The sequence below is a fragment of the Procambarus clarkii genome, chromosome 70 (genome assembly GCF_040958095.1).
Source record: "Procambarus clarkii isolate CNS0578487 chromosome 70, FALCON_Pclarkii_2.0, whole genome shotgun sequence".
Classification (NCBI taxonomy): Eukaryota; Metazoa; Arthropoda; class Malacostraca; order Decapoda; family Cambaridae; genus Procambarus; species Procambarus clarkii.
In genome coordinates, this window is record NC_091219.1 from 17,428,993 (window position 1) to 17,449,913 (window position 20,921).

Below are 20,921 nucleotides of genomic sequence, written 5' to 3' on the forward strand. Positions count from 1 at the left end.
AGTACTGTATAACTTATCGAATATATAGCTGAAAAGAAGTGTAATTTTTACCTTGTGTTGTATCATTAGCTTCTTTGGCCAGAAAACTGAAAACAACATTGACCAGGTATCACACATGATGGAAATACAGTAGGTACAAATGTGGTTTTACACGAGGCTTGCACTTGACCCCACTTTTCATAAATAGGCTACTCTTCATGTAATCTTAGTCTTCCACCTTACTCCAATATTTTCCCCCGTCACTAGTGCACGCAATCACCACCACACACCAAATCCCAAAATCAATGGAATACACCAAATCACTACCGCCACTCCTATAAACCCACGCAATTTTAAGACCAAGATTTGATAGAATTCATTTGAGAGGGAAGGTCATACACGGCAGATATAATAAGGGTTTGTAGGTACAACAATGACAGGTAAGTACCTGTGGGGCACTTACACCCTGCCCCACAGCATCCCACACTACACCCCCCCCCCCACAACCCTCACACCACTACACCCTCTAACCCCCCCCCCACACCACTACACCCCCTACAACCCCCCCCCAACCCCCCAACCCCCCAACCCCCCCCCCCCCCAACCCCCCAACCCCCCCCCCCCCCAACCCACCCCAAACCCCCCCCCCCAACCCACCCCAAACCCCCCCCCCCAACTGCCCTCCCCCCATCCACCCCCCCCAGCCCCCCCAAAACCCCCACACCACCCCCAAAACCCTCACACCACCTCTACACCCCCCACACCCCTACACCCCCCACACCCCTACACCCCCTACACCCCCACACCCCTAACACCCCACACCCCTAACACCCCACACCACTAACACACCCCACACCACTAACACACCCCACACCACTAACACACCCCACACCACTAACACACCCCACACCACTAACACACCCCACACCACTAACACACCCCACACCACTAACACACCCCACACCACTAACACACCCCAAACCATGCCACTACACCACACCCACACCCTACAATGCCACACCCCACAATGCCACGCCACACCCCACAACGCCACACCAAAGTCATATTATACCACATCGCAACACTACACCAAAACACCACTCTAATGCACCACAGTTCAACTACTACAATACACTATTATCTATACATCACACATCATATCATTTGAGCACACCATATAATTGATCCCTATAGGCATATATTACGTTTCCATTACATCACCTACAAAACCCTTCCATCACACAAACACAACCACCACATCACCCCTAAAATACCTTTGCTCCTCCACAATACCACCACACCTTTGCTCCTCCACAATACCACCACACCTTTGCTACTGTATTATTGTAGTATTGAAAGTAATTGTACTGTTAATGGTAATGGCTGTAACTTTGTAACTTGTGTAGATATTAACCAAATATAGGAGGAAATCTGCAAGAGTAGGGCGCTGCAGGGGCCGTCAAAGTGGGTGTGACGCGGGGGTATAAACATCGTATCACAGCCACCTTTGATGAGCTCCTGCCGTCTTCCTAGCACCACATACTACCAAGACCTTCCAATAACTTGTAGAGCTTGAATAGAAAACAAGGAATCTGTTGTGTTGTGCGAGGAAAGGTATTAAACTATGGTGGCTTGTGTTAAACTGTTCTGTTACTCTATAGATGGTGATCAGTCTTAATGGATAATTATTTATTCTGCAGTGTGTGTAATAAGTAGGTTTCCATCCCCCGCATAGTTTTTTACTTTTATGCAATGGGCTTTCTTGTGATTATTGAGATTTTACTGGTAGTGAGGCCGTTAAGTTTGCTGTGGTGTGCTGATATAGACCATATCACAGCCTACTTGACGAGTTTTGCTGCTGGTTGTTACACCATTCACAGAAATTTTCCTCTCACCTGTTACTAGTGCAGTGTTCTATACTGTAATATTATTTGGTATCCCTGGTAATGATACATGTGGTTTTTCTCGCATACAATGAAAAAACTGATATTTTGTTTGAAATCAGTGGTATCCGTTACTTGTCCCAGTGATCCCCACCAGACTCCAACTGCCCTCCAACTTCCTGCTGTTAACTATTACATCACCCTCAGTCTTATCCCCAACTGCCTTTCACACTCACACACTCTTGGTTACATGTAAACAAACAATGCAACTTCTCAAATCACTTTTATAATAACAATTCCAGTGAGCACAGAAGATTTGCCTTCAAAGTTTGCTGTATTTGTTATTTTTCTTTAGAAATGTTTTAATATATTTATATTCCTGCAATCCATACCATATAAGTGTATAAATGCATTGGTGGACTGATTTCTCTCTTTTTAAGAGGCATAATATCTTTTTACTGTACAGTATGTTAAATTTTTGTGTGAAAATAGTGATTAAACCAGGTAGGGTTAAAAAGAGGAATCTTAACACGGACAAAACAACCAAGTTGATACAGAAAATGATTGTGGGTGGAGATTGAAGAATCTCAGCAGATGAGTTTGGTGTTTGCACTAGGACTGTTTCTGGGGGAAGGGGGAAAAGCATGAGACTGTTCTGGTCTTAAAAATTGTGACGGTAGTCCAAAGGCTTAAATTATCAGTTTGGTGAAACAGTTTGCAAATATAATACCATACTGTACTGTTGTTAGTCCCAACATGAGGTATCTTCAGTTAGGTAAGTCAAATTTTGTTATAGCCTGGTATTAATGTTTCTAACTATCACTGTTTTTACTGTATACTGTACAAAAGTGATTTATTATTTGCTCTAAGAAAATTACCAAAATTTGTACAAATTGCCCTAAAAGGTAAAGTATACCAAAATCTGGACCTGTCCCAAATTTGGATCAGGTCCAGAATGTTTATACTGTATTCAGATTTTAGAAATGCCACTGTGTGTAAATACCCAAGTGTAGTTGTAGGATGAGAGCTAGGCTTTGGTGTCTCATCTTCCCAGTACTCTGTCGTATAATGCTTTGAATCTACTGACGGTTTTGGTCTCCCACCACCTCACTTGTTCCAACCATCTACCACTGTTTGCAAAAGTAAAATGTATAATATTTTTTTTTTTTTTTTTTTTTTTTTTTTTTTTTTTTTTTTTTTTTTTTTTTTTGCACCTTTGTTTCCTTAGCCTGAATCTGTGTCCTTCTGTTCCTGAAGTTGCTAGTTTCAGGAATTCCTTTGTCAATTTGGTCGACTCCAGTTAGTATTTTGTAAGCGGTGATCATATTGCCTCTTTTTCTTATTTTCTATCTATAGTTTTGGCATGTTTAACACCTCTTAGTCTCTCCTCATAATTACCCTCCTTGTGTTCAATTACACAAGTGTTTTTTTTACTGGAAGAGAGCTAAGATTGTGGTGTCTTATCTTTTGTATTCCTTATCACAAAGAAGCTTCCAATAGTCAGCTCATACTACTGACCCTCATAATTTATTGCTTTAATACCACTTTGCAAAAATGTAATTTTCATGTGTTTTTACACATCCTGCATTTCTCATATTTTACATGTCCTCTTGTTGTTAATGTTGCAAGTTTCAGGAATTTACGTGGTTTGCAAATAGTTGCAGTAAATAGTAAAATCATCCAGTTTAAGTGCCATTCAAAACTTATCCCACAAGGTGTGGTCCTTGCAATGTTGCTCCTTTTCATCCTCCTCGTGCAAGACATAGACAGGAATACAACCCACAGTTTTGTGTCGTCCTTTGCTGACGATGCCAAAGTAATTATGAAAATTTGCTTGGTGGAAGAGACACACATACACACACAAAAAAAAAAAAAAAAGATGTCTCGCAGGTCTTCCCATTGGCAATGGAAAATAATGATATTCAATAGTGACAAGTTCCAACTATAGTACAGAAGCTTTCTATACCTAGATATAGAAATATTAACATTTAAAAAAAATGAGCCGAGCGTACATAGTCGAGCCTGGCCTTGGGCTGGGCTCGAGGAGTAGAACAACTCTCAGAACCCTCTCCAGGTATGATATAAAACAGATCTCAAAGAAAGGAGCAACCAAGTCAAAGACCTTGGCATAGTAATGTCAAAATACCAAATATTTAGAGAGAGCTAATATAAAGTTAACGCAACAGAAGTCAGGAGAATCTCTTTATCCAATGATGGATAAAGAGAAAATTTTAAACAAGGGATGCCACAATGCATCTCGTATGGAATATTGATCGTTCCTCACATTTTGCTTTCAAGACAGGCAAGATATCATTACTAGAAAATATTCAGTGATACTTTACACTAAACTCCTGGGATTACTGTACCTCAAAGCACAACAATTTTACTCCTTGCAAAAGAAACGAGATACATCTCACCATCATGAGAAGCACTGTAAGATCAACTTCCAAAACTATCCAATACAATTACAGTACAATATATTGGAATGAAAGAGAATGTTAGGAAGTGTAAAATTAAAGGAAAAGTTGTGGCACTATAATCACTAGAGAACAGTCTAATTAGCTAAGGTGCCCCCTGTCTTGGTGCCTTCTTTTGATAACTACATACAGTACTTATCTAAGGTCCACGACTCTGGAACAATTGCAGAAGCTTTCAAGCAGGAACTTGACCAATATCTGCAGGTGTTAGATTAGCCTGGCTGTGATAACTGTGTGTGTTTACGGGTTACAAAGACAAACAACCTTATAGACCAGGCAATCGCCAGGAAAGCCTGACTGTGAGACCAGGAGGAAGAGTTATCTGTATCATTTACAGGCAATTCCCAGGTTATACACCCTCCTAAGGGCAGGAGTTAATCCTGGCATTCACTGTACTACAGACATTGTGCAAAGAGGTGAAACTTGGTGGACCAATATAAAAACCTCCGCCCCTCCTCTCCACCCTCAAAGTTACGTAAAGATGGTAGCACCCCAAACCCACTTTATGTATCTCCCATAGACAAGCAGGTGAGTACACAATACGTGTAGTATTCTGAAATAAATAAAAATAATGATTTATGGGGTTTAGAACTGTAAAGTACAATACAGTACCATATATACCCAGTAATCTTTAATAGCATGGAAAATATACATTCTGTACAGTATAGTATCAAGCTGATAGGGAGAGCAAGATGAAATCTTAACGATCAATTTTTCATGGACAAATTTCTAATTTAATGCTGTTTTTCCTGAAGGACATTAACCCCTGAAGGGCAGCTATAACCAAAGGCACCTTCTCTGCCTGTGTGTGTAAAAAATGTATATAAAATTATATATTTGCATGCATTAAGAATGGAAAATTGGGGAAAAAAGTATTTTTGGGTTTCGTGCATACCAAGAGATGGCCGAGTCAAGGTCATTTGGTCCTTGGGCTGTAGCGGTATAACATTGCTAGTTCACCATGCACATAATTGGCACATGATTGAGTACTGTGTACAGTATAGCATACGATGTAATATGTACACATATATAGTATTGCTTTTAAATCTGTTCTTGACACAGCTCAAAGGAATTCTCTTGCAACCAACTCCTTTGCCTCGTTCTGTCTGGTAATGTTGTCCAGAAATAGATTAAAGCATTGGTGGAAAACACTAAATTGTGATTTGATGACTGCCTTGCTAGTGATACAAAATAACTTCATCTATAGTAAGCCGTTAAAAATTATAGGAGTTTTTCATGGGTCAAGGTTAACTAAAGTACATCCATATAGAAGTGCTGTATTATAACCATATTTGCATAATAAAAACCAGATGGTTTTTATTATGCAAATAATAAATTCAAACTCAAATGATACAGATAATCCATCAGCATTACCCCGGGGATCACCATATGATTAATGCATTTTAAGGATCAAGGGGAAGTGATGTGTGTGTCTTATGTCTTTTATGATAGACATGCACTGGTGACTTGAAGCCATCTGGTGAAGGGCAGAATGGAAGGAAAAATGAAAGTAGCTTGGCTAGTGTACATCTGTTTTAACAACCATGAAATTAATGTTAATTGAAAATGTAACCTCCATAGGGTTTCTGATTTGCACATGAACTGAAGTCAAAATTCATAATAATTTGGAACTTTAATTATCAGTAGTTTAAAGAAAATGATTTGAAATTATAACATTAAATAAAAATGTATTACATAAAGCCTTCTTTTTAAATTATTTTAATTTGTAATACTGTATAACTAGTGTAATGAGAAAGTAAATTAATGCTCTTGTGTTGAATGCATTAATGAGTAGGGGTTTGTGGTGGGTTTAGTGCAGAAGTTGTGTGAGTCCTGTCTCACAAAGTGGCTGTTGTATGTGTTTTCCTGTCTTTCATATCACAGCCAGCTTTGATGAGCGAGGACCCAACACCAGACCAGCGAAGTTACACCTTCACCTGCACCACCACAATTGTCACCAACACCACCTATGCATAATTTTTATTTTTGCTTCAGACATGTTTTTTTAATTTCTTCACTGCCCTATCACCATTGCCTCGCCACAGCAAACTCATTTCGGTTAAACCCTTGGTCAACTTTCATGTGTGTGTATCTTTATACGTTATTGTCTACTCACCATTGCTTTCTAGCACTTGTATTTATTTTTTTGTTTACTATATCTTTTACAAATTTAATTTTGCAAGGTATTACAGGCTTCAGCAGTTATATCATACTGTATTTGATGCTCTTCCAAGTTTTCACCACAGTTTATATCCAGCACCAAGTAAATGTTACCATATCATGCATCATGATGATTGTTAAAATTGTGCACTACAAGATACCTAAAATCACACGCTGTAGGGCCAGTATTGGATTCATGTTTACCACCAATAAAATCTTGAGAATGATATGACTGGATGTTGTGTTCACATATTGTGTGATGGGTTTTGGTAAATGTGACCATGGTGGCTAAAACAGAAATGTGTTTTTTTTCTTTAAGGAAATAACAAAGTAATTATTTAATAACACAAACTCAAGTTTGAATGTGGTGGTTTCAATCTTTTTTCTCTTTCCCTTCTCCCTCTTATCCTTGTATTGCCAGGCGTAGGAAGAGCAGGGGCAATTGAGGACCAATGGGGAACCTCATAAATCCAAAATCAAGCAGGTATCACACCTACGGGAAATGCTAGAGACCAATGTAGACATGACCCCAGAATTAAAAAGGGGACAAGACTAACCAAATGTGCTCAGCAAGGGAGGGGGGTTAACAGTTAACCAAAACAGTGACTAATAGTCCGTGAGCACAACACAGAAAGGAAGCTGAACCTGGCAAGGAAAGGGAAATTACAAGACCAGGAAGACGGTAAATTATAACTGTCATCACCCTGGAAAGAAAACAGAAAACTGAACACAAATTGACGTGGTTTTGAACTAGGACCGTAGTAGGCCCAGCATGTTAGAGAACACACTGCTAACTACAACTCATCAACAGGCCTTTAATTGGAAAATGAGTTGTATGCACTACTTGGAAATGAGGTGAATGCATCTCAATCATAGCATTGCACCTATAGGAAATCTGGCTTTAAGTTCAGATGTTCAGATAGAGTTCAGCCTTGCAAGCACGTTCTCGGAACACGTCCTATTTGTAAGTACAGTACTGTATAAATATAATGTATGCATACATCATTATTAATTTTTTTTTAATTTCCAACTTCCTATTTTATACAATTAAAAAAAAGGCTACAATTCTGAAACAAAATCTGCCCACCCCCTTGCTTGTTAGTATGGATGCACACACACAGGCCATTTAATGTCCTCAGCTCCTTTTCTACTTGTTGACAATAAATGTCTTTGTCTTTGAAGAAGTATTTTCAGCATATGCACTTAAGAAAATTTGGTGTAAAATGAATTCCCCAACAAGAAAATGAAGATATAAAATAAGTTCCCAGCAAGGAAAGGAAGATGCAAAATTAGTTTACTAGCAAGGAAAGGAAGACATAAAATTAGTTCCCCAGCAACAAGAGGATGATGTAAAATAGGTTTTTGACCCTATTGGAGGAATGGCTTCAAAACCTATACTTACCTGCCAGGTTTTCTGGTGAACTCTTAGTTTTACTACAAATATGAATGCTATATTAAATATATATATTTTGTCTACAGAAAAAACTTAATGTAAAGATTAGTTAATCTGAATGTTGACATAATGGTAACTAAACAAAATGGAAGTGAATCAGCATGGATATCACCCTACTTCTATGACCCCCCCACCTCCATCTCTCTCTAAGAAAGACAGAGAAGGCAAATGTATGTGATTTACCAATATTACGAGTTATCGCAATGTCACTTTATTTTGTCGTAGCACATCTTGTCTTTGTTATCCATACTGAACTATTTCACCATAATGTACTACAAACCAACATGTAATTTATACCATAAACTATTGCATACAATATTAAATCACAAATCATGTAAATGATTTCAACAGACTCCACTATCATTGTAGGTGTCTCTTTTTGCCACTACACAATACAGTACTAATAAATAAAAACAAAAATTGACTTATGGTAATTCAGTATGCTCAAAGTTGACAATAAGATTATGTAATAATAAAGCAAGGATTTGTGCAAGGTAGTACTGTGTATGGAATATTTTCTTGTTTGAACTCTGAACATGCATTAGGTGGAGGTTGTATGTGGTGCCACTTGTCAGAGTGGATGTGATGTGTGGATAATGTCATATCACAGCCAGCTTTGATGAGCGGTACTGCTTTACATATCATCTGATTGTAGGCTAGCAGCAACATACTAAGGTACTCTTATACTTTCAGTGTATAATAACTACTTCCAATGTATACTGATATTATGGTGTTATTGTGTTTCATACATCATCTATCATACATGCCTCATATGTCAACTAACTTGAATTTCTTGACATTGTAATTTTCAGAAACAGATGGCAAATTATGTACAGTATGCATAATAAGCTGTAAATTATACTGTATAACCTGTTCCATTATTTTTGTTTGCAAATCATTGAAATTGCTGTACAGTACTTGCTTGAGAATTTTGTATTCAGGATTTTGAATTAGGCTTCAACAGGTTTCAAACATTTGTATAAAGTAACTTGGTATAATATACATAGTCAAACCAAAAATTTGTATCACTAAAAATATTTTGTTCTTCCATTTAAGAACTATTTCTTTAAGATACAGTAGTGGGTTTCACATAAAATCTTGTCTTGACATCATAAATGCCTTGGTGTTGATGTCATTCTTGAACCAGGTAGTCACTGCTATTCATACCATATCCCCTCCCCCCTTTTCCAAAGAATTACATATACCAATACTTAGTCAATGTATGACTTGTGTAGTTCCCAACTGCTTTTCTTGAACCTGTAAGAATTATGAAAAGATAATTGCCTGAACAAGCACATTCAAATGAGAAAGTGTCCTTTACCATTTGATGTATGATCATTTTGAAAGTTTAATTGAACCCCACCTTTGAGATGGTTGACCTTGTGGTTTCCCATAGGCAGTGACAGGAAGTCTGTTAGACTTGAAGTGCCCCTAGGCCCAGTTACGTGGGGAACAGATGTATCAGGTGAATGAAAATATTGCCCAAACTTTGTTTTAATGTGAGAATTGAGCCTGGGACCCTCTGTTGTAAATCAATGACATAAACCCCTACTTACCTTAATGTCTACCTTGTGCTGGTTCTTTAACCCATACAAACTGCTCGGCAAAAGGGGCAAGGAAGTGAAAAATATTTGAATTATGTAAAAATTACTTTGTTTTACGTAAAAATGTTTAACAAATTTCCAACTTAGTTTTCATCGTCGTGAAACTTTCATAAAAATATTTTCGGAAATTGATTTTAGAAGAATTTTTTTTTTTTTTTAATTTTGTTGATAAGGAGAATGGGTCCTACTAACTGGAACTGATAGATAATGCTGTAATAAAGAGATGCAAGCACCTGTCTGATGCACAAAGAAGATCTCAACCGGGTCAACGTTCAACACCCTCCCAGCGAGTACAAGAAATATTGCCGGAACAACCGTGGACATCTTCAAGAGAGAACTAGATCATTTTCTCCAAGGAGTGCCGGACCAACCGGGCTGTGGTGGATATGTGGGCTTGCGGGCTGCTCCAAGCAACAGCTTGTTGGACCAAGCTGTCACAAGTCAATCCTGGTTCGGGGTGGGCTTTGGGAGTAGAACTCCTCTCAGAATTCTTTCTTTTTTCCAACTTGTATGTGGTTATTGTAGCTTATTTATTCTGGTCTTTTAATTTGGGCATATTCCAACCTTCAGTCTTTTCTCATTGCCCATATTTCTTCATTCTGAAATCTGTATCATTGCATGTATTTTTTAACTTTTCTGTTATGCTTATACATTTCTTCAGGTATGGGTGCCATACCATAGCCTCATCATTCAGTTTAGGTCTAACATACTGTAATGTATATGGAAAACATGTTTGTTTATATTTCCCAATGTTCTGCACTTTAAAACTCATTTGAAACTTCAGATTTTGTAGAACTCTTTATCTTTACTACAAATCCTGAATTAACAATGTTCCTCCTCCCTTCCTTAAATTTCCAGGATTTTACAAAGTATCTAATCCTTATTGTGGCCTGTTTACTCCGTCTATTCATATACAGGTATTCATGTAAATATTAAATCAAGATGGAGAATATCAGAGTGACATGAAATCTAAATCAGGTCTAAACATATATTACATACCCAGGAATACTTTGCATAAAAAACTGCTTTATTTGTCAACATGTTTGTGTAATTTCATTATTTTATTCCTCTACCAAATCACTGAAATTAGTCAAGTACATAATTGGGCTCGGTACTGATAGGGAAATTGCAAAATAGGCTAATGATTATTCCTTACACTGAAAATTGTACTCGTATCATTATCATTAATTAAAAAGTAGCCTTTTTATGTATTCTGGTAAATAAGCTCAACACTTGAGCACTCAGACCTCTTGTTTCACACTTGTATATAAACATTCCGGTCATCTTGGGGCCCCTTTCAGTGATGCTTTAGAAGTTTACACTTGTTTCAACGTTATTTTTGGATTACACTGTAGCCATAAGTTTAATATAAACAATTTTGCTAATGACTGTTCTAGAGAATAGATGCTAAATAAATGGCATCTACCGTATTGATAATATACTGTGTGGCAATGCTGAAAATATAAATACACTGTGTACACATTCCAACATTTGTAATTTGTTTTTCAGTGTTAAAAAACAATGAATGTGTGTACATGATTGGTTTGTAGATTCTGTAAAAAAATGTTGAACATTATTTTCGTTAAGTAATTTGTATAGTAAGTAGAAAATACAAATGGTCGCCGTGGACCCCGTGTACTAGAATGTAAGAACTCTTGTATATATAAATAAAAAAAATAGGCAAGAGCAATTATCATCTTTAGTAATGGTTTGCTGAGGTGATCTCTAGTTGGTCCTCCCTGATAATCTGTCTACACTGGGTTCTTGTATTTCAAAAGTTTTGTCATGAAAATGCAAATTGATTCCAGAAAATCACTTTCTTAACCAATTCTGAGATCAAGAGATACATTTTAGCATTAACAGATGCTTACAGAAAATTGCTGTGATGGCAAAACATGTCATTGGAATGCTAAAGTGATAATTATTAATTGTAATTTATCCTTAATACAGTACTTCTTATTTTCAATATTGTGTGCTATCCCACTCCTGCAAACAACTCATTGATTGCATCATTCATTTATGTGTACTGCAGCTCATGTCCAAGATGGCACCACTGATTGGGAGAGAGATGACGGAACAACTTTTCTTGGATAGGTTCACTTGCCTGTGCTCAGATGCGCTCTTTCAAGTTCGCAAAGTGTGTGCATCTAACTTTGGTGACTTCTGCAGTGTAGTTGGTACTGAGCCAACTGAGGATAGTTTGGTGAGTACAATTGACAAGTATTTGTATTGTTGTGTTTACAAAATGATATAATGCAGGATTTTTTATGTTTTTAAATATGTACATTTTTATTATTGAAATTAGAAATTATTGGAATTGGAATAAGTATGTACAGTATAGTAAAGAGTTAAGAACTGGAGTACTGAACAGCAGCTTGAAAATAGGATGCATTCTTTAGAATGCTTGAAAGGCAGTTATTTGGCATGCAGACTGTTATTTGCTACAGGTACAGTACAATACCTGTTATTAAGGGAGGTTAGGATCCTTGATCAGCCTGTTGAGCATATATGGTTATTAACTTAGACCGAGCAATATATACATATATGATTTGACAAAAAATAATTTAACATGAATTTTTAAAACTTACACAAACACCTTCCAATTTTTTTTGCATAATCAACTAGGCAAATGCTCCAATTTTGTCTAAATGATCACAGCGTAACTTGAAAAACAAGAGAATCAAAATTAATTTTAAAATTGAACTTTGAAAACTTCAGATTTTAAATTCAGAATAAAAAGTATGAACTATCATTAAGTGTTCATTTAATGTTGTTATTCTCTCAGAATAGCATATGATCTTCATTTTCATCAATTAGAATATAGGTTTTCATATAAAAAAATCGTTAATAGGGCATTTGAAATATGCGGCAAATTAAGACCAAAACAAATTATAACTCCATATATATAAAGTTTATGAAAAATTCATTCTGATGGGATTGTAGAACAGACAGCTGAGCACGCAATATTTCAAAAAATAGTGAGAATCTGTTAATAACTGGAATTTTAGAAGCCACTCAAAGTTGAAACTCTGGTTTCAGAGATAATTGAAGTTGAAGTTATCAACAATGAATAATGGTAGTTTTAATTCGTTGATTTAATTGTATGTTTTAATAAACATTGTTTGGCATTCGTACTCGAATATGTGAAAGTTGTAGGTCAATATGTGTTGAAATGAAGTCAAGAAAAAAAAAAACACAAAATATAGAGATAATTATAATAAATATAATGATTTAGGGGATATATTTAGGGTATACTTTATATAAGTGAAAAAGCCCTAATATGGTCCCTAATCATCAAAACAACCTAAAGAGACAAAGAAAATATTTTGAAATCAGAGAAAAAATAAGCCCAAACAAAATTAAAAGTCCCAAGTTTTGCGAGTTGTGACTGATTTATTTGTTGACTAATTTAATTTTATCTTCACATAGTTAGGGAAACATATGCATTCTCCAGGATGTAAAAGTTACAACAAAATCAGATTATAAACAAAGGAGAAAAAACTAAAATCTTAAAAAAAAAAATTTCCACTAAAAAAAGTATTTTTGAGACATTAATGAAAGTAACATGTATTGACATTGGACAATGTATTTATATGATATATAACTAAACAGATCATATTAACATAGTTATTCATTATTATTTGTGTTATAATGTATTACTCAGCAGTGATATAAAGGCACCAGCTGCATATCCACTTTGTGGACACTTCTTACTACTATTGTTGTTCTGTGAGCATAGGCCAGGTGCTTGCATCTCTTTATTACTGTATAATCCTTCAGTTCCAGTTATTAGCAGCTGTTCTCCTTAACAAATCATTTTTATTTTACAAAAAAATTTCTAAAATCAATTTTTGAAAATATTTTGATAGTTTCACGAAGCTGAAGCCAATGAGTTGGAGATTTGTTTAACATTTTTAAGTTATTTTTACATAATTTGAATATTTTTCGCTACTAGGCCCCCAATATTCGCAGTAATATGCGCGGTCTAAGGGTTAAAGGAAAAAATAATCAAACAAAAATTTATCATTTGCCTTGCATGCTGGAGCTGCCTTTAATACTACTAGAGCTTGATACTAGAAGAGTGAGAAGGTCTAATTACTAGAAGAGATAGTAGAATATAATATAATGGCTTGGTTGATCACCAAGCAGATTGCTTGGTGATCTTCGTTATTACTGGATGCTGTAGATGTTATAGAAAGGTACGTTGGCAGCGTTATGAGATTTTTGTGGAGTTGTGTGGGAAGGTGGTGATGGTAGCTCCTATCTTTTTCACTGGCAGCTGTAGATGTGGATTAGACTTTTTCTTTAAGTAGGATTTCATGAAATTATGCTCAATCTTTTTATTATTTTCCATTTGCTATCTTCAATTGAATAACTTCCAAGAGCTCAATACCTAATTTATTTGCAAGCTCAAATGTGCTTTATATGATCTTGCCTAAACCCCCTTGAAGTTATCCATAAATTGAGGGTAAACATTTTTTAAACTGCATTCATCTCAACTTTCCCACGTTCGTGAAGATAAACTCTGGGACACATTATTATTGCAAAGTCATTAATATGATGGCATTGGAAAGCTAAAATGTTTAAATTAAAAGTTACACTTAAATTTAATTATCTTTCCAAACTGATAAAAAAATTATGATTTTGGTCAAAACTATTTGTAATTTAAAATATTAAAAATTAAGGATCTGAAATTTAGAAAAAGTTGTAAATTTGTAGTACCTTTTAAACTATATTGTACAAAAAGTTCATCAAAATTACATACAAAACTACTGAAGTCAACAAGTTAGGCAAACCTATGAAAATTTAAGATTGAATTTTTACAGCAGGATGTGTATAGCTCATTTGAGAATAGGATGAGCTAGCCTACAGGAGAGGGGGAAGGTGTCCAGAGCCCTTCCCTGATACCCTAATGGACATCAATGATTACAGAACCTAAATGCATTGTCTACAGAACAGCAATCCACCATATACAGAGACCACCGGGTCTGGATAGTCTGAAGGAGGTTTAGACTATTGAATGTCTTTTGTATAGATACCATCTTGCACAAAGATAACTCAATTTATCAATGACACAAACATAGTAGCTAAATTAGCATAAATTGAACTAGACCTAGATATCCCCCCCCATCTTGTCAAAGCAACAGTGCTCCAAACATTCTGGTGTGACAGGAGAGAAATCCTAGACAAAGGCTGGAAAGCACCAGTGTAATGCATCTGACACACACAAGCATATTTATCACACTAGGTAGCATATTTCTGATTGAGTTGTGTTTAGATATGTACGTTTTAATATGTACTGCACTCAAATCTTTACCAACGCTATAAGGTAAGGTTTCTGCTATAAACTACTTTTAAACTTGCAAAAATTTGCTCTAGAATGATTTCTTACTTGTATGGGGATAAAAATGAGGTACTTGCACAAATTTGGATAAAAAATATTAAAATAACGTGATTTTTAAATATTTTACACTATACAGTATAGTTAAGCTTTGTCCCGTCCCCCCCTATATAAACCTGGCAGGATCTCCAGAACTGGGAACATAATATTCCCAGTTGTGAGCCCAGCACAGCCTACAGAACTAAAGCCACAGCCAGCATGGTCTTAGGGCTACCTGCACAACCACCACAAGGAGCTGGGGGGGGGGGGTTAAAGAACAAGTAGAGTGAAAAGTGGCGAGAGAATTGGAGGTGGAGGAGTGTGAGGCGGCATGGTGAGCGCATGGGATCAAAGGGGGAGCCGCGGGTGGCCGAGGTGGCCAGCTTTAAGGCAACAGGCGCGCACACACCACCACTTGATACACGCATACACACGTACATGGTGCTCGCCAGGGGCAGTCTACACATGAGAGTACACACACTCACACACACACATGAAGGCAGGTGTTGCAAGCCTCACACACTGCTTCTGCTCGGTCTCCCCCCTTCCCTTCTCCCTCCCCCTCCCCACTCTTTCCCTCTGCCTCCCCATCTCCCTCTCTGCCAGTCCCCCCCTCCCCCCACTACTCATCCCCTCACCACCCATCACCTCTCCCACTCCCCTACCCCCCTTCTCTGCCCCTCCTTTCCTTCTCCGCCCCAACTCTCCTTCTCCCTTCCTCTCCCCCTCCTCTGCCCTTCCTCTCCCCCTCCTCTGCCCTTCCTCTCCCCTCCTCCTCCCCTCCTCTCTCCCCACTCCTCCCCTCCTCTCTCCCAACTCCTCCCCTCCTCTCCTCTCTCTTTCTCCCCCCCCCCCTCCTCTCTTCTCACCTCCACCCACCACCCACACCCCTCTGCCCACACCCCTCCCCTCTCCTCCTCCCCTCTCCTCCTCCCCCCTCTCCTCCTCCCCTCTCCTATATTCTCCCTGCCCCCCCTCCCATCTCCTCCCCTCTACTACCACCAACTCCCTCCCTCCCCTTCTCCCCTCCCTTCTCCTATCTTTGTCCCTCCCCTCTCCCACTTTCACCATTTTTTTTCCTTCAACCTCTCCCTATCCCCCCCTTCACTCTTCCCCAATACCCCCCCCCCCTTTTGCCACTCCTCTCTCCCTCAACTGCCCCTCTTCCCCTCTGCCTGTCCCCCTCTCCCCCCTTTGCCTGTCCCCCCTTTGCCTGTCCCCCCACTCCCCTCTCCGTGTGATCCCCCCCTCCGCGCATCCCCTCTTCCCCCCCCTGCATGTCCCCTTCTCCCCCCCAGCGTGTCCCCTTCTCCCCCCCTGCGTGTCCCCTCCCCCCTGCGTGTCCCCTCCCCCCCCTGCGTGTCCCCTCCCCCCCCCTGCGTGTCCCCTCTCTCCCCCCCCTCTGCGTGTCCCCTCTCCCCCCCCTGCGTGTCCCCCTCTCCCTCCCCTGCGTGTCCCCTCTCTCCCTCCCCTGCGTGTACCCTCTCTCCCTCCCCTGCGTGTCCCTTGCTCTCCCTCCCCTGCGTGTCCCTTGCTCTCCCTCCCCTGCGTGTCCCCTCTCTCCCTCTCCTGCGTGTCCCCTCTCTCCCTCCCTGCGTGTCCCCTCTCTCCCTCCCCTGCGTGTCCCCTCTCTCCCTCCTCTGCGTGTCCCCTCTCTCCCTCCCCTGCGTGTCCCCTCTCTCCCTCCCCTGCGTGTCCCCTCTCTCCCTCCCCTGCGTGTCCCCTCTCTCCCTCCCCTGCGTGTCCCCTCTCTCCCTCCCCTGCGTGTCCCCTCTCTCCCTCCCCTGCGTGTCCCCTCTCTCCCTCCCCTGCGTGTCCCCTCTCTCCCTCCCCTGCGTGTCCCCTCTCTCCCTCCCCTGCGTGTCCCCCTCTCTCCCTCCCCTGCGTGTCCCCCTCTCTCCCTCCCCTGCGTGTCCCCCTCTCTCCCTCCCCTGCGTGTCCCCTCTCTCCCTCCCCTGCGTGTCCCCTCTCTCCCTCCCCTGCGTGTCCCCTCTCTCCCTCCCCTGCGTGTCCCCTCTCTCCCCTCCCCTGCGTGTCCCCTCTCTCCCTCCCCTGCGTGTCCCCTCTCCCCCTCCCCTGCGTGTCCCCTCTCCCCCTCCCCTGCGTGTCCCCTCTCCCCCTCCCCTGCGTGTCCCCTCTCCCCCTCCCCTGCGTGTCCCCTCTCCCCACTCCCCTGCGTGTCCCCCTCTCCCCCTCCCCTGCGTGTCCCCCTCTCCCCCTCCCCTGCGTGTCCCCTCTCCCCCTCCCCTGCGTGTCCCCCTCTCCCCCTCCCCTGCGTGTCCCCCTCTCCCCCTCCCCTGCGTGTCCCCCTCTCCCCCTCCCCTGCGTGTCCCCCTCTCCCCCTCCCCTGCGTGTCCCCCTCTCCCCCTCCCCTGCGTGTCCCCCTCTCCCCCTCCCCTGCGTGTCCCCCTCTCCCCCTCCCCTGCGTGTCCCCCTCTCCCCCTCCCCTGCGTGTCCTCCTCTCCCCCTCCCCTGCGTGTCCCCCTCCTCTGCGTGTTCCCCTCTCCCCCCTCTGCGTGTCCCTCCCCCCCCCTTCGCGTGTCCCCCTCTCCCCCCCTCTGCGTGTCCTCCCCCCTCCCCCTTCGCGTGTCCCCTCTCCCCCCTCTGTGTGTTCACTCTTCCCCCATGTCCCCAGCTTCCCCCATCCCCAGCTTCCCCCTCTCCAATTTTGTAGATTGCAACTATGTTAGTCTTTTTCCACACATCTGCTATAACTCCTGTACACAGGGATACCTGGAAAATCAGCTGAAGCTAAATGCTGAGCTCAGATGCACATTCTTTGAGAACCAATGGTGAAACTCCATCTGGACCAACTGTTTTATTCTGACTTAGCTCCTTGAGCATTTTTTTAACTTTGTCTCTAGACACCTCTATGTGTTATGTTGTTCTCTGGAATTCTTATTGTGTCTAGTTCCCTGAAGATTTATTTTTGTACAAACACATTTTGGAACTCTGTTTAATGTTTCACACATTTCCTTTTCATTTTCCATGAATCTGTCTCCCATTTTCAACCTCTGAATAATATCCTTTTCCTGCAGCTTGCTTTTAATGAATTTATAGAAAAGGTCTGGATTTGATTTACATTCGTCTACTATACTGTTCTCAAAGTTCCTCTCTGGTCACTCTTCTTACTGTTGTGTACTTGTTTCTCGCATATTTATATCACTGGTTTGTTTGGGGTTTGGCCTCCTCTTATATTGATTCCATACTTGTGTCTTTTGATCTCTGGCCCCTCTTATAATTTCTGTTGAACCAACCCTGTTTCCTAGGTCTGCATCTCTGTTTTGGTATGAATATTTTTGTGTCCTCCTTCTATCGTGAGGTAATATTGAGATGATTTCGGGGCTTATTGTCCCCGTGGCCCAGCCCTCAATCAGGCCTCCACCCCCAGGAAGCAGCCTGTAGCAGCTGTCTAACTCCCAGGTACCTATTTACTGCTAGGTAATGGGCATCAGGGTGAAAGAAACATTTTGCCCATTTGTCTTCACCTCCAACGGGGATCGAACCCGAATCCTCAAGACTACGAATCCAAGGCGCTGTCAGGCGCCCTATTGGCCTTCATCATATATTATGCAAAATTTGGCATACATCTCATTTACTTCCTTGCCTAGCAACAAGTCTGTCCAATTATACCCATGAAATTTTTTTCTAAGTTCCCCATAGTGACCTCTCTTGAAATAGTTTATCAACCATTTCACTGTCCCCATTCTCTAATAGATTATATCGCAAAGCATATTTAATGTCCAACAGGACAGTTGTTGCATTTGTGTAATCGCCTAGTTGAGCTTGCGGAGGTTGAGCTCGGCCTTTTTGGTCCCACCTCTCAACTGTCAATCAACTGGTGTACAGATTCCTGAGCATACTGGGCTATATCATATCTATATTTGAAACTTTGTATGGAGTCTACCTCCACCACATCACTACCAAATGCATTATACTTTTTAACTACTCTTGACACTAAAAAAAAGTTCTTTCTAATGACTTTGGCTCATTTGGCTACTCAATTTCCAGCTGTGTCCCCTGTGTTAAATAAACTCTTTATCTACCATATAAATTCCTCTGAGAATCTTCTATGTGGTGATGATGTCTTCCCTAACTCTTCCAGCGATATGAGGGTTAGTTCCTATAGCTCTCCTCGTAGCTGTGTGTGTGAATAATAATAATTTTTTACTAGGGGATGATGAGTAGGCTAGAGCTTAATGAGAGGATAAATTCATTCATTAGGTATTTAGTTGGTGCGTATGATGAGTGGAAATGTTCGGGTTGGTCGGGGTTAGGGGGAGGCAAAGGTGCTCGCGTGCAAATCTAGTGGCTGAGAGCCTCTCTTAAATTATCCTGGAAACCTCCCTGTCAATACTACTAACTTACTATTAACAGCTTTTAGCTTATGCAAAGCTGTAAGAAGGTGGCAGAAAGAGTCTGCAAGGAGATTCGAGTGGGTTGGATGGAAAAAAAAAGAGGGGAAAGGAGGGGAGGGAGGGAAGTATGGGGGGTACAAGAGGGAGCATGGGGCCGGGTGTCGCGCATGTGTGTGCGTGGTACACTCAAGTGGCCGTATTGATCCATCATACGCATCCTGGCCTGCTCCTCACTGCTGCTGCTGCTGGGATAGACCTCATGGGCCATGGATCCCTCCCCCCTCTCCCACCCTCCCGACCATGCTTTTAGAGTTGTGGCTTTGGCTTGTGGGCCCACTCAAGACGTACTTTTCTACTGTTTTGTGGTGTGGCCAAGAGCTTATTTTCAGTATATATAACCCACAGTATTGTGTGACTATGGCCCATCCCCACACAGCATCAATTTGCTATTGGCAAATTAACACTTGTGTGTGGCAAGTAGCTGTGGGCCCAATCAAGACAATACCCCTGCAGTGTTTTGTGGTTGAGACCACTCATCACTCATAGCCTTGTGTGACTGAGCCCACTCATTAAACCTGAATCTTTGCTTTGTAGTGTAGCTGTTGACTAGAGCAATACTAATACCCCCAAAAATTGATACTGCTGCTACCTTATTACCAGATACTAATACTGATTGTCCTATGCTTTAAAAAGACCAATTCTCTGATACTAATACTGTATTTAATATTTTTCTTTAAATGTTAGAACTTAAGAAATGCTGTAACAATTCTTTTCTTTATCACAGGGTATGTAAATGATAATGGTAAATTAGTAACCTCTATAATCATAGCACAGCTAATCCTGCAGAATTGGTTAAATGAAACTGTGTTAAAATGGACTGTGCAGAAAAGACAGTCATCAATCCTGCTAACACGTAGAAATCATCTCTTCCTGGACCCACCTTTAGAAATAAAAGGCATCAGAAGTATTGGCTAATATTTTATTGATACCCATCCTGCAGAAACTAGATGACACCACTGATAGCAATACCTTGGTACATTTTTACCATGAACCCACCCGTCAAGCAACCTATTGTCGTCAGTGTGGTTGTGAACTTGGTCAGCATGCATCCTATTAACATTATAGTAGGGCTATCTTGAGATTATCTTGAGATGATTTCGGGGCTTAGCGTCCCCACCGCCCGGTCCTCGACCAGGCCTCCTTTTTGTTTACCCCCCCACCCCAAGAAGCAGCCCTTAACAGCTGTCTTAATTCCCAGGTACCTATTTACTGCTAGGTAACAGGGGCAACAGGGTGAAAGAAACATTTTTGCCCATTTGTCTCCGCTTCCACCAGGATCGAACCCGGGATCTCAGGACTATGAATCCGAAGCACTCTCCACCCAGCTGTCAGGCGCCCTGACATGGGCTAGAGATAGGTGATGATGATGAAAGATTAAAGCGTCACTGACATGGGCTAGAGATGGTGGGATGTGTGTTGTATGGGCTAGAAGCCCATACAACACACATCCCACCATCATAGTGTGACTGTTGACCCACTCTGCTCATACAAGAGTTCGAAGAAGAAAAATACTTTGGAGTGGATTTAATTCTAATACTTGCACCATAGGGGCACAAAAACAGTGGAG

General features: G+C 40.9%; 1 protein-coding gene across 5 annotated transcripts in view; it reads left to right on the top strand.

Annotated features, from left to right (window-relative positions):
* The window catches only part of LOC123750434 (serine/threonine-protein phosphatase 4 regulatory subunit 1), a 365,399-nt gene that overhangs the window by 319,297 nt on the left and 25,181 nt on the right, over nucleotides 1-20,921 (top strand). For all 5 annotated transcript variants that reach the window (XM_069311602.1, XM_069311603.1, XM_069311604.1 and 2 more), the window contains one exon: nucleotides 11,589-11,759. In XM_069311602.1, the coding sequence (XP_069167703.1) occupies nucleotides 11,589-11,759 (171 nt within the window). The remainder of the gene's footprint in view (nucleotides 1-11,588; nucleotides 11,760-20,921) is intronic.